A 15,509-nucleotide genomic window follows, 5' to 3' on the forward strand; every position below is an offset into this window, starting at 1 on the left:
AAGTTTTAATGGTAGAATCCCTTTAAGGAAGTTCTTGATGTCTTGCCTGTGTCCCCAGTACCCAGAATAATTTTGCTGACCTACTAGTCCCACTTCTTTTGCCAGTTCCTAATCTCACTCACTTCGACTGCGCGTCCCTCATGGAGAGGGATGCAAGTAAAAAGTGCCAACCTACCCCCTGAAGTCTTTTCTTCTTTTGGATCTGAAAATGAGTCTCAGTTTGAAGAGTTCTTGGCCGCCAAGGAAGTGGATTAGTAAGACCCTGATGCTCAGTCTTAGTATGGGGACTTTTCTGATTTGAAAAGTATTGGTTTTATTAACTATGAATTTGAAGACCTTAATGCTCCAGCTCTTCTTTATAGGGGGCATAATGAGGTATTGTAATGCCAGCAGTCTTTACCCACCAGCGTAGTACCGCTCCCAGTAGGCATGACTTCAAAGTTACCTTCTCTACAGGCTGTTTCCTGTTTTTTCATGCTGCCAAGCACATACAGTTTTTGATGCTGCTGGTTCTTCTGCATAGGATAGATGATTTCTCCCTTTCTTCCTACAAGACCAATGTGCATGCTAGTAATCCTTTCCTAGCCTATCTCTAGTTAGTCTCAGGTATAAAAGTCTGCCTCACTGGACATATTCTACTTGAGCAATTTAGGTTCCTACCAAAGTTTCTGTGTACTGCTTGATTTAGGGATAGTTCACGCGGGCACAGAGGGGGCGGATTATGGCGTGGAATCCACATCATATTCCGCCTCCTCACAATGGTGGTCTATGGAGACCGCTAGCGTTCTTTTTTCCGCTAGCGCCATGTTGCCGCTAGCAGAAAAAAAGAAGTGAGCAGCCCTGTCTTCAGGCGTCCGCCTCGTGGCAGCAACCTCCGGAATCGGCCCATTAATTTGAGCCTACTCCGGAGGGAGAAGCCGCGACTGTTGTAAGCCACAACAGTCATGGCAGGCGGATTTTGGCCCGAGAGTGACGCGGCTCTCCGTGTCACTCTCGGTGCCAAAATCCGCACTTCCGCTCCCTGTGTGAACTAACGCTTACTGTTTCCCAACCTTGTGAGATAAGTGAGTGTTTAAAAAAAAAAAAAAAAAATTAATAGCAAACCCACATCCCATTAATGCAGAAGTCAGTTTGTATCAGTATTGTATGGGTTCACATCTGCGCCAGTTTCCCTCTTTTGCCCAAGAAACTGGACAGGAGACGGAAACCTGGCAGTCCGCAGTGTCCGCCCGTGAGCGTCTGCAGCAAGAGTTTTTTTTTTTGTTTTTTTTTTAACCAAAGTCCTGCATGTCAGATTTAAAAAAAACAAACAAAAAACAAACAAAAAAAAAACAACACATTACTAGAGTTTTCTTCTTTGAATTTTTATTGAAACATTACAAAGAAAAAAGTGGTGAATTGGTGCTCACATCTTATGCTGGGCAGGGTGTGTGGCTGGAAGGAGTTGCAGTGTAAGGGGACTTGAGGATGAGGGCCAACAGTGAACAGAGTAAATAAATGAAAAAATAATCATTATATTTGTTAAATGTAGAAAGCATGTTTTCATTCCAAACTGATTTACTGTTAAGCGATGAATATAGTATAGTAAGTAATCATTTCACAAATTGAATTTAGGAATACTGTTTAGCCAATGATCCAGTAATACTTTTGCAGTATTTTTTCTGATGTTGTAGTTACTTCGGCTTAGAAGCCAGCACAATAACATATCTGAAACAGACCTCAACTTCTGTCTCACTGGATGAGACTTCCATAATTTTCAGGAACCTTAAAAAAATAAAACGACAATGTTTAAGAGACTGTGTGGAGCTATATATCCCCCTAATCCAGGGTGAATAGCACATTTACAGACCAGTTTTGCATTAATAATGTACAAAATATGGCTACTCCCATTCTTCCTTTTTGCACATACTTATCATAGAACACTTGCATATAGCTGTATGCAATAGCCCTAACAATATGGGGAAAATTCAGCAATCCCTCTGGGCCAGAAAACTGGCATAAAGGGATAACATTAAGTTGCCTGTTTGGCACAACGGACTTTCTTGTGTCAAATGTGCACTTCAAGCCCCGATCCTAGTCTTGTCTACCACGTTGAGCAAATGATCGAGAGGGCTGAGGTTCCAAATCAGAGTTGGACATGCAGGACTTTGTGTGGGGGAAAAACAAAACAAAACAAAAAAAAAACGGTGTCACCACGGAGAGCACAAAACGCTCACAGGTGCTCACCGGCAGGCAGTGAATGCAGGTTTCCGTCTTCTTCCGGCAGAAAACGGAAACCTGCATAATGGAGTTTGGGCGCAGGTGTGAACCCGCCCTTACTAGGTTTCCCTTGCACACTGAATTTTATAGATTATACATAAATAATACAGAAAAAGGCACTGGTGCGAAAACACGATTTCCATCCCTATGCCTCTGAATTGAATACTCTAGGCTTTATTATATATATATATATATATATATATATATATATATATACACACACAGTCCTATGAAAAAGTTTGGGCACCCCTATTAATTTTAATCATTTTTAGTTCTAAATATTTTGGTGTTTGCAACAGCCATTTCAGTTTGATATATCTAATAACTGATGGACACAGTAATATTTCAGGATTGAAATGAGGTTTATTGTACTAACACAAAATGCGCAATATGCATTAAACTAAAATTTGCCCGGTGCAAAAGTATGGGCACCTCAACAGAAAAGTGACATTAATATTTAGTAGATCCTCCTTTTGCAAAGATAACAGCCTCTAGTCGCTTCCTGTAGCTTTTAATCAGTTCCTGGATCCTGGATAAAGGTATTTTGGACCATTCCTCTTTACAAAACAATTCAAGTTCAGTTAAGTTAGATGGTCGCCGAACATGGACAGCCCGCTCTCAAATGATCTGAAAACAAAGATTGTTCAACATAGTTGTTCAGGGGAAGGATACAAAACGTTGTCTCAGAGATTTAACCTGTCAGTTTCCACTGTGAGGAACATAGTAAGGAAATGGAAGACCACAGGGACAGTTCTTGTTAAGCCCAGAAGTGGCAGGCCAAGAAAAATATCAGAAAGGCAGAGAAGAAGAATGGTGAGAACAGTCAAGGACAATTCACAGACCACCACCATCATCTTGCTGCAGATGGTGTCACTGTGCATCAGTCAGCAATACAGCGCACTTTGCACAAGGAGAAGCTGTATGGGAGAGTGATGTGAGAGAAGCCGTTTCTGCACGTACGCCACAAATAGAGTTGCCTGAGGTATGAAAAAGCACATTTGGAGAAGCCAACTTCATTTTGGAAACAAAGATTGAGTTGTTTGGTTATAAAAAAAAGCGTTATGCATGGCGTCCAAAAAGAAACAGCATTCCAAGAAAAACACTTGCTACCCACTGTAAAATTTGGTGGAGGTTCCATCATGCTTTGGGGCTGTGTGGCCAATGCCGGCATCGGGAATCTTGTTAAAGTTGAGGGTCGCATGGATTCCACTCAGTATCAGCAGATTCTTGAGAATAATGTTCAAGAATCAGTGACGAAGTTGAAGTTACGCCGGGGATGGATATTTCAGCAAGACAATGATCCAAAACACGGCTCCAAATCCTCAGGCATTCATGCAGAGGAACAATTACAATGTTCTGGAATGGCCATCCCAGTCCCCAGACCTGAATATCATTGAACATCTGTGGGATGATTTGAAGCGGGCTGTCCATGCTCGGCGACCATCTAACTTAACTGAACTTGAATTGTTTGTCCAAAATACCTTTATCCAGGATCCAGGAACTGATTAAAAGCTACAGGAAGCGACTAGAGGCTGTTATCTTTGCAAAAGGAGGATCTACTAAATAGTAATGTCACTTTTCTGTTGAGGTGCCCATACTTTTGCACCGGTCAAATTTTGGTTTAATGCATATTGCACATTTTCTGTTAGTACAATAAACCTCATTTCAATCCTGAAATATTACTGTGTCCATCAGTTATTAGATATATCAAACTGAAATGGCTGCTGCAAACACCAAAATATTTAGAACTAAAAATGATTAAGATTAATAGGGGTGCCCAAACTTTTTCATAGGACTGTATATATCTATATATAATAAATATTGCTTCATACACAGGCTAAAAAAAAGTTTGACTAACTATTACTAAATAAAGTAATACTAACTTACTAGTGTATACTATGGAATAGATATAAAACAAGAGAAAAAAATAAATACTTGATTGCCTTACTAATATTGATAAATGCAAAGTGATGACACAAAGGTGGCAGTGACAACAGAACTGAGAGTGTTCCGGGTACAAGTAATCTATATTAGAAAGGGTTCACTAGTCAGTAATAACAGTAATAGTATTAGAAAAGGACAAGATACTTATCAAACAACAAATGACACTATGTTCTAGTGAATCTAATTATAAATTACAGACTAGATTTAGGAGATGAGAGATTGATCCCGGGATTTGTTCTGATTGCCATGTTTTAAGTAAGAACAAATGGAATAATCGGTGTCCGCCTTATAGGGGTTTTTGTCTTCATCTGAAACACTGTAGGATTATAGGATGAACTTGATGGACATACACCTTTTGCCTTGATTCTTGTATTTATTCTATACATGCTTATCTGTGTATATAATAGTCATTTGAAAACCTACAGGAAGCCAGCTTGATCAGATTTATCTGGAACACTAGCAGACTATGGCTGGACAGAGTGGTCTTGGATAAATCATGAAGTATATGTGCTATAAGTTTGAGAGGCTATTATAATTCTAATTATTATATTTTCCCTTTAATTTGAAAGTTACACAATAAGGTCCAACATTACAATTCAGGGGCATACACAAAAAGGGAGTTGGGGACACTAACAATTTGATCAATAACTCAGTACAGCTATCTGTACCCCAAAGTTAACACACAATAACTGGAAACTTCTATTAAGGATGACACAGGATATGTGTTCTACCTCACATTATAAAGAACACACACATTTCTGCATGCTTCTTCTTACATCTCCGCTTTCACAGAATTTCCCTTATGTATGGTAGGCAATGCTAGTAATTTCTTCTCTTCTCAATATTTCCCTAGAAACCTACTGTTCCTCACTTTCTGAGATTAAAAAGATGAGCCTAATATTTCTATTTTGTCATAAAAAATTAAATATATACCATTACTTGTGTTTGTGGAAACTTTGACCAACTGCATCCAAAGTAGTGGAGAAAAATATTTCAACACAACATGAAAGTCATTGCAAAAGAGTAAATGCTGTGCACCATATTAATGTAGGGGCAGATTAAGACTCCGGGGAAGATTTGTTATGTATTGTGGCGTACAAGACATACAAAATATAAATAAATATTGCTAATGTGTATGCAAAAGAAAATTGTGACTTTTCTTTTTTGCCCCACCCTTGTCAGCTTCCCTAAAAGGGCGCAGGGATATCTGTCCCACCAGACTACCCCGCCAAAAATCTGATGCAAATGCTACTTGAAATCTACACCGGCTATGAGCTGACATAGATTTCCCTCTGATCTACAATACAAATTTGTCTGTTTTTATGCAAAAAAGTATTTAACATCGCAATAATGGCCTCATACGCTTATTGGGACAGGATGTTTACTAAATTATGGCAGCCAAGAAGTGGGGGGGAGGGAACAAGTGCCTAATTGGTCTAGCAAGTTGCACTAAATTTATTATGCCAAGCCAATAGATGCATTTTATAATAATATTGAGTTATCTAGTAGATATATTTTATATACATCCCTAGATCTTACCATTTTATACCATTTTATTTGACACTATATTAATTGAAAATATTTTCCTGTCTGATGGCATTCATACATACCACACATGTCTAGATTTACTGGTGCAGGGGTTACAAAAATGACAGAAATCCACCAACCATTTCGTGCATGCAAATTAAATATGGGTTTACATAAAAATATAATTTTCCATTCCACTATAGAAAAAACTGCAACCCTCCTGCGGTTTATCATTACTGCACAGTGGCGGATCCAGGGTTTGCGGGGCCCTGGGCAATTGACTTTGACGGGGCCCTACGCGCAGTGCGCCGCAGCAAATTAGGCCCCATCCACTTTTATGTTGACTCCGCCCATTCTCATTCATTTTTCATGTGATTCCACACAGTATAATCCTCCTACAGTCACCCGTAAATTATATGTCCCCCCTCCATCTCTCCCCATTTTCATATACACCCTTCATCTACCCCTAGTTTCATGTCCCCCCTCTATCTCTGTCCCCAGTTTCATGCCATTCTCCCCCTTTATCTGCCCACAGTTTCATGTCCCCCCCCGTCTCTGCCCCAGTGTCATGCCGTTCTCCCCCCTTCATCTGCCCCAATGTCATGCCATTCTCCCCCCCTTCATCTGCCCCAGTGTCATGCCATTCTCCCCCCTTCATCTGCCCCAGTATCATGCCATTCTCCCCCCTCCATCTGCCCCAGTGTCATGCTGTTCTCCCCCCCTCCATCTGCCCCAGTGTCATGCCGTTCTCCCCCCTTCATCTGCCCCAGTGTCATGCCGTTCTCCCCCCTTCATCTGCCCCAGTGTCATGCTGTTCTCCCCCCTCTATCTGCCCCAGTGTCATGCTGTCCCCCCCTCTATCTGCCCCAGTGTCATGCTGTTCCCCCCCTCCATCTGCCCCAGTGTCATGCTGTTCTCCCCCCTCCATCTGCCCCAGTGTCATGCTGTTCTCCCCCCTTCATCTGCCCCAGTGTCATGCTGTTCTCCCCCCTTCATTTGCCCCAGTGTCATGCTGTTCTCCCCCCTCCATCTGCCCCAGCGTCATACTGTTCTCACACACACTCACCTTCTCTCGTTCCCCCGCAGCTCTCTCCCTCATACACATATTGTAGGCGCGATGTGACGTCATCACATCGCGACTACAAATGCCGGAGCTCAGCGTTAAAACAGGAGCTGAGCTGTGACAGCTCCTGCTTTAAACGCCTATGTATTCAGCTCATCGGCGTCCGTAGGACACCGATGAGTTGAAATCGGGACATGCTGACCCAGGACCGGCTCCAGGTTTTTATGGGCCCTTGGGCGACAGAGCCTCAGTGGGCCCCCTTGTAAAGGAGGCGGGGGGAGTCGAGACACTGTGCGTTGCAGATGAAGCGAGTGACGTCATGCAGGAGTGTGGCGTCACTAACGCCATACCTCCCAATTTTTAAAGAGCAGAAAGAGGGGTAAAATGTGCGGCGCGCTCTGTGCGCCGCGGCAAATTTGGCTCCACCCACTTTTATGTTGATTCCACCCATTCTCATTCATTTATCATGTGCTCCCACACAGTATAATCCTCCTACAGTCACCCATAAATTATATGCCCCCCCTCCATCTCTCCCCCAGTTTCATATACACCCTTCCTCTGCCCCCAGTTTCATGTCCCCCCCTCCATCTCTGTCCCCAGTTTCATCACGTTCTCCCCCTTCATCTGCCCACAGTTTAATGTCCCCCGTCTCTGCCCCAGTGTCATGCTGTTTCCCCCTCCCCTTCATTTGCCCCCCAGTTTCATTGGGCCCCCTTCATTATGTTCCACCTTAATATTTAATACAAAACAAACACTTACACTCACCTTCTATCACTCACCCTCCATCGTTCCCCCGACGCTCCTCTCTCTCACTCCAGTCACATACACGATGCAGGAGCTGTGACCTCAGCTCCTGTTTAGCTGCGGCCCGGCTTGCGTGTGTAAGCGTGATGTGATGACGTCATCGCGCCTACACACGCAAGCCGGGCCGGAGCTTTAAAGCAGGAGCTGATCTCACAGCTCCTGCTTTAATCGCGATTCAGCTCATCGGCGGACGGACGCCGATGAGCTGAAATCGTGACAGGCAAGTGCCGGGGGGCCCCCAGAGGCTCTGTGGGTCCCGGCACTTGCCCGACTATGCCGAGCTGACCGGGACCGGACCATTTTGTTAGGGCCGAGCCGTGGGGCCCCGCTAAGCATGGGGCCCCGGGCGGTTGCCCGGCTCACCCGGCCCTGGATCCGCCCCTGTTACTGCAGTTTAAAGAGCCATAATTCTGGTTTTAATGACCTGCTGGAAGTCTGGGTGATTAGTCTGTACTATGGGTGCAAAAAAGAAAACTAAAATGCATCCGCAATTATTAATAAAATATAATATACAATATTAAAAAAGATGACAATTTTTTTTTTTTTTTTTATGGTGACAGTCAATGGGTGAAATTTCTAAATCAGAAACGTTTTATATGTTCATCCCTAGTGATGATTGTTATATAATGGATATTGTTCAAGAGATGGTCGGTATATTTTACTCTATAAAGATCAGTTACGGACAGGATAAGTACAGTGTTTGGTGCAACTCTTTTGGCGACATGATCTGGACGCTGGTAAACGTCCAGATTATGTCCCGAGGGGTATTACATAAGAATACCCCTTTGATTAGGCTCAAAGGGGTATTACATTACCCCCCTATGAGAGTATGCTATGCTCTATGATTGATAGAAGGGATACCATAGCTAGAAGTCACTGGCAGTATGCCCAGTTTTCCCATTCCTATACTACTCTTAAGATGTCGTATAACCTTCATAGGGCATTATTGCCCTATGAACTTATTTTTTGGAGGTGTGGTGCATATAACTTTGTTTGGTTTACACTTTTACCAATTATAACTTTTTTTTTTTTTTTTTTTTTTTTATGAAACATACATTTTAAGGCCTGGGGCCCCATAGCAAAAATGCTGCAGCATAAATGCCTCCATAGCGTAAACTCTGTAGTTTGTCTGTTGCGGTTTTGGAAATCTCAGCATGTCAATTATACCTACAGAAAAACTGGTGGCGTTGCTGCCGTGGTTTTTCTTGCAGCGCTATTTTGGTGCGGGACACTATGTGGGGCCTTAGCCTAAACCAAAATTGCATGAAGGTGCCTGTTCGTATACAGTGCTGATCGATATTTTGACTATGTTGCAGGTGTCTACTTTCAGAAAATATATGGGGGTTAACGTACAAAAAAAATCGTGAAAGTTGTCCTAGCTATCACTGATACAAGAGGTCTAAAAATCCCTGGTAAATAATATGCCAATCTAATCTCCAGGATGTAATTAGGAGAACAGTGCCTCTGTATGCTGCCCTCTAGGGACAGCCCCCTTAACATCATGCATGACTCCGTTAATAAGCCTACTGACATGATGCGGGGTTTATTGCCAAATTAGTATTTCTATTCCAAAAGGAACAGATTCCCAGCTATGGACAGCACTGTTTCAGTCTTTTGGACCTCCTCAGTATAGCGCAGGGATACTAATTTGGCAGCGTGAGAGACTATAGACCAGGGTCAGGGGATAATCACACATTTTTACCCAGAATCCCTAGTGGAGCAGGGATGACTTGTAAGTCTCTGTACGCCTATGTAGGCACACACTCTCCCTAATGTGTATGATTATCCCCTGACCCTGGTCTATAGTCTCTCACTCTGCCAAATTAGTATCCCTGTGCTATGCTGAGGAGGTCGAAAAGATCAAAACAGCGCTGTCCATAGCTGGGAATCTGTTCCTTTTGGAATAGAAATACTAATTTGGCAATAAACCCCGCATCATGTCAGTAGGCTTATTAACTGAGTTATGCATGATGTTAAGGGGGCTGCTCCTAGAGGGCAGCATACAGAGGCACTGTTCTCCTAATTACATCCTGGAGAATAGATTTGCATATTTTTACCCAGAATCCCTAGCGGAGCAGGAATGACTCGTAAGTCTCCGTACGCCTATGTAGGCACACACTCTCCCTAATGTGTATGATTATCCCCTGACCCTAAAAATCCCTGACAACACAAGGGTTAAAACACTCCATAGATTAGCACAGGCCCTGAAATATAGACCAAAATAATTCAATGTGTTTCTTACTTTTGTTCTGTTGTCTTTATGAAATCCATAGCTTTTTCAGGTTCAAGTCTATAATAAGTCTGGAACATGGAGAAGGTCTGAATAAGACCAATTAAGTCTGATAGTGGCATCTTGACCTTTATGATCACGTCATCCCTCCTGCAATACATAAAGTGCTGTAATAATATCACAGTGTCATATAGTAAGTTACAAACCATTTATCAAACATGCAAACATCTAAAGTCTTATAAATTTACTTATACTGCACACCTTCAACTTTTGGAAAATTAATTACCACAGTCACGACGAAGTTTTGAATGAAACAATAATTATCTTCTAGTAGTTTACATGCCTCCGAATTTGACTACATGCTACAGAAAAGAATAATATGCGTCTTACTGAATATCTCACTGCATAATATAAGTCCAAGAAGATATAAAGAGAGCTGGTAATTTGTGAAAGGAAAGTTTTGTGTAAAGTATACAGACAAGTGTCAACTCTGATGCCTGAATGTGATGAATGCTGTCCGTGTTTGAGGGACTGTGCCATGGTGTCCAAGACATGTAGGCAGTGAAGTGACCAAAACTGCAGGAGAGAATGCAGTGGCCGTCAAATTCAGTGACTGCCGAGCAGAGATGACAGCAGTATCTGGCCCAAAGTGACTGTTTATTTGCATTTGAGAAAGGGCCTGGTCTGGCCTGAAACGCCTCATACTGTTCTACTAAATAAAGATTCCCTATTGGATATTCCAGTATATGTTTTGATCCATCGCCTGCGAGTGGGGATCCTCTTCCTATCACAGACCTTTGGTTCTCGCTCTCCACCCATAATTTGCTAAATTGTCCATTAGTCAAGTATAAATGTGGTAACTATTCTATCTGCCACCATGTTTGGAAATTGAGAATAGGACTCTCAATATGATCATTTCTAAACTGTAGATCTCACATAGTAGTTTGCATGATAATATGGGCGTGTGCATGTTGAAAAGACTAAGAGTTACATGTACACGTGTATGTGAACATGGGAAAGATTAAAAGTCAACCACAGAAAATTCATGCCCTTATACTTTATACACTGTCACAGGGGCCATACTTCGGCCCCAATGGGGCAGAGATTTGTTCCTCACTTATGTTTTTTTTTTTTTTAATTTTGTTTTGTTTTACATTGATAGAACATTCCTTCAATGCATATATAGGACTTTGGAGAAATTAGGATGGTTCCTCCATACATGGAAACCTCAGTGTACAGCATGTACATACCGTATTTTTCAGACTATAAGACCGAATGTGGCCGCCCGGCATCCGCTGTAATAAAGAGGTGGATGCTGGGGAGGGTTAGACGCCGGCACAGGTGCCTGAGACATCGCTACGCTCCTGCCCTGCATGAAGCCAGCATGAAGTATTGTGCTCTGCACTCTAACCATTCTGTGTAAAGCTAAATGTTACACTGGCATATCTGCCGTTCCCCTGTTCCATCCTTGATTGGGGTCAAGGGCTACACACAGAACTGATCCATTTACATACAGTATTCTGTTTTACTTTCTATGGTGTATTGGCTTTCAATTTTTTGGGCTAATGTCTTCTTGGATTTTATCTGCAACATGTGAATCTGATGACAACTCTATTTCAGAGAAAAAGAGTTAGACATCAAACAATAGTGTTTTGCTATAGCAAAATAAGAATATGTATGTTCTAAATACAATCTACTACATATGAAAATATCTACAAATTTAGGAACCTTAATTTGTCTGTGTAAGGAATGGCGTCAAAAATCTCCTTGTAACCGTTTCTTACACGTTGCACTTTCTCATGTTCATACTTGTTTATGGCATCATCAATCTGAAAAAAAAAGTTAGAGACAGATCTCTTTACATGCTGATAGTCAAGAGGATCATGTGGATCATATACTATGTGGGGGCCACTGTGCAGAATATTACACTGTGTGGGGGCCATTGTGGAGCATATTATACGGTATGGGGACCACTGTGGAGAATATTAGACAGTGTGGGGACCACTATTGTGTGGGGCTCACTAGCATAAAACAGATGTGTGATTTAAATAGTGAAAAGGTGAGGGTGCCCACAAAAGCATCACGGTTCCTTCAAACAGTTAATCAGCAGGAGCACTGGTTATTAAACCACCACTAATCTCTTAGACTGTTAGGACTCAGCAGATCAGCAGTTTCCCACAGCACGCAGCTCCCAGTATCGTTTCCATGCTGGCTGCTGCGCCGCTTACTCACCATATTCTTGATAGCTGCAGCTATGGGTATTATAGTTGTATGAGTCATGTTAAAGTTAACAATTTCAGGAGCCACGCTACTCGCTTGCCATGCATAGCGTAGCGGTGGGTTTAGGTAGTGCAGTGGTGCAAATCATATCACGTGTGAGCAGCATGGCATTGTTATTACCTATGTGCCGGTACAGCTGATCTGCAGGGATCCTGGCTTTGGGCCCTAGACATCCCAGTTTGACACTGAGTAAAACACACCTGTTCAGACTACATCCCTGTTTCAGTTGAAACACTTATCAGCAAATTATCCCTTATCCAATGGACAGAGTGATGACGCCACTGCATTGCACCACCTGTGCCACTACTATGGGAGAAATTTTGGCTGCTCCAGTCATCGTGGGAGTGCAGTAAGGAGAGTACAAGATTTCTTGTTTTCTGGTAAAGGAAAGGGATTACCTACTAAGAGGGGCAAACTATTATTTATAGGTGGGGGCTAATATTTATACTGGGGAACGATTAACTATACGGAGGGCTATTATAAGGTTCAAGTATTATTTATAAGGTGTAACTGTCATATATAAAGGGAGCTACTATATATAAGCGGAAACTGGTATATAAAGGGGGTTATTAAAAGATGACATATATACAAGGTGGGGGATGCTTTTGTATATAGTTGTTCCTGTTTTATATTAGGCCCCTTATATATTATGGTTCCTCCCTTTTAACAGCACCATTATAAGTCATAGTTCCCTTATAACAGACACCATTATAAATAGTATACTTTTAACTTACCCGTTATAATAGGCCCCCCTTAAAAGGAAAGAACAATAACAAATAAGTGAGGCTATTATAAGGTTGAAACTATTATAAACTAGCAGGAGCACCCGGCTTCACACGGGTATATTTCATTTTTTGTTTGTGTAGTGGCTCCATAAGAATTGACCAGTTTTGCACTGGTGTATTTTGTATATAGTTTGTGTATGTGTCCATAAGCATCATGTGTATCTCATTTTGGATATCATTGAAAAACCTGCACATACGTGCGTATCTAATCCTGCGGCATGTGTAAGTGTGCATAGACGCACGTATCTAATCCTCTGGCATATGGTACTGTGTGCAGACGTGTATCTAACCCTCCCCGTGTGGTATTGTGTGCAGTAGTGTGTATCTAATCCTCCGCTGTATGGTATTGTATGCAATGGCACATATCTAATCCTGCATTGTGTGGTATTGTGTAAAGACTTGCATATCTAATCCTCTGGCATGTGGAACTGTGTGCAGAAGCGCGTATATAATCCTATGGCGTGTGGTACTGTGTGCAGACGCGTGTATGTAACCCTCCCCATGTGGTATTGTGTGCAGATGTGCATATCTAATCCTCCGCCGTGTGATAGCGTGCAGTGGCGCGTATTTAATCCTCCATTCTTTGGTATTGTGTAGACGCACGTATCTAATCTTGTGGCATGTGGAACTATGTGCAGATGTGCGTATCTAATCCTCCAGCATGTGGTATTGTGTAAAGATGCACGTATCTAATTCTCTGGCATGTGGAACTATGTGCAGATGTGCGTATCTAATCCTCCAGCATGTGGTATTGTGTAAAGATGCACGTATCTAATCCTTTGGCATGTGGTACTATGTGTTGAGGTGCGTATTTAATCCTCTGGCATGAGGAACTGTGCGCAGACTCACGTATCTTATCCTCCAAAATGTGGAATTATGTGTAGATGCACATATCTAATCCCGCGGCGTGTGTAACTGTGTGCATTGGCGCATATTCAATCCTCCAGCGTGTGGAACTGTGTGCAGACGTGCGTATCTAATCCTCCAGCATGTGGTATTGTGTGCAGTGGCGCGTATCTCTTCCTCCGGTGTGTGGTATTGTGTGCAGTGGTGCGTGGTACTGTGTGCAGATGCGTGTATCTAATCCTCCGAACGGTGTGTGGTACTGTGTGAAGGCGCACGTATCTAATCCTCTGCCGTGTGATACCGTGTGCTGACCTGTGTATCTAATCCTCCAGCGTGTGGTACATTGTGCAGACACATGTATCTAATCCTCTGGCATGTGGAACTGTGTGCAGTTGCGCATATCTAATCTTTGGTGTGTGGTACTTTGTGCAGAAACGCGTATCTAATCCTCTGGCGTGTGGAACTATGTGCAGACGCGCATATATAATCGTTCGGCTTGTGGAACTGTGTGCAGATACGCGTATCTAATCCTCTGGCATGTGATACTGTGTGCTGACCTGTGTATCTAATCCTCTAATGCGTGTATCTCAGCTTGGATATCAGTGTTGGATTGTGCATGTGGTGTGACAGTGTGTATGGCAGTTGGAATATGAGTGAAAGACTTGCAGGTTTGTTTTTGCTAATGGGGGGGCAGGGTGTTGGGAAAGCTGCATCTCCAGAACGGTACGTCCGAGTGAGTTGGACTCTCATCTTAAACCTTTCCGGACACCTGAAGTATCTGTGTGCCAAATTTGGTGAAGATTGGTCCAGTCATTTGGTATTGCATAAAGAAAAGACAGACAAGAATTCATTTTTATAATAGAGAGATAAGGAGAAGCTATTATTTATAAGAAGGCTATTATAATGGGGAGTCAATTAGACATAAGGAGATTAGTATAAGGGATGACATATTATATAAAGATGGCTATTTTATATAAGGGGGGCTGTTATATACAAGGGGGGCTATTATAGGAAAGGAACTATTATATATAAGGGGGCTATTATAACAGGAAACTATTATACGAGTATATAAGGAAGAACTATTTATAATAGGCCTATAATAAGGGAGGACATATATACAGTATATTACAGGATATTACCGTATATGGAGATGGCCATTATAATGTGGTTGCTTTTATTTATAAGAGGGAAGCTATAAAGATGGCATTTTTAAAGAGGCTATTATTTATAAGAGGGCTAACACTGATAATGTGGATTCTCTCTATATTATACACTGTGTGCAGAATTATTAGGCAAATAAGTATTTTGATCACATCATCCTTTTTATACGTGTTGTCCTACTCCAAGCTGTATAGGCGTGAAAGCCAACTACCAATTATGTAAATCAAGTGATTTGCATCTCTGTAATAAGGAGGGGTGTGATCTAATGACATCAACACCCTATATAAGGTGTGCTTAATTATTAGGCAACTTCCTTTACTTTGGCAAAATGGGTCAGAAGAGAGATTTGACGAACTCTGAAAAGTCAAAAATTGTGAGATGTCTTGCAGAGGGACGCAGCAGTCTTGGAATTGCAAAAATTTTGAAGCATGATCACCGAACAATCAAGCGTTTCATGGCACATAGCGAACATGGTCGCAAGAAGCGTGTTGATAATAAAAAATAAAAAAAAAGCGCAAAATAACTGCCCGTAGGGGCCACACGGTGGCTCAGTGGTTAGCACTGCAGCCTTGCAGCGCTGGAGTCCTGGTGTTCAAATCCCGCCAAGGGC

The 15,509-nt window shown here is 42.2% G+C and overlaps 1 protein-coding gene across 2 annotated transcripts in view; it reads right to left on the reverse strand.

Annotated features, from left to right (window-relative positions):
* Positions 1 to 1,371: 1,371 nt before the first annotated feature.
* Positions 1,372 to 15,509, reverse strand: part of LOC142217067 (putative methyltransferase DDB_G0268948) — a 61,024-nt gene continuing 46,886 nt past the window's right edge. For both annotated transcript variants that reach the window (XM_075285254.1, XM_075285255.1), the window contains exons 6-8: positions 11,556 to 11,656; positions 9,840 to 9,977; positions 1,372 to 1,764 (exon numbers count right to left, since the gene is read on the reverse strand). In XM_075285254.1, the coding sequence (XP_075141355.1) occupies positions 1,674 to 1,764; positions 9,840 to 9,977; positions 11,556 to 11,656 (330 nt within the window). In that variant the 3' untranslated portion in view covers positions 1,372 to 1,673. The remainder of the gene's footprint in view (positions 1,765 to 9,839; positions 9,978 to 11,555; positions 11,657 to 15,509) is intronic.

Source organism: Leptodactylus fuscus, chromosome 8 (genome assembly GCF_031893055.1).
Source record: "Leptodactylus fuscus isolate aLepFus1 chromosome 8, aLepFus1.hap2, whole genome shotgun sequence".
Lineage (NCBI taxonomy): Eukaryota > Metazoa > Chordata > Amphibia > Anura > Leptodactylidae > Leptodactylus > Leptodactylus fuscus.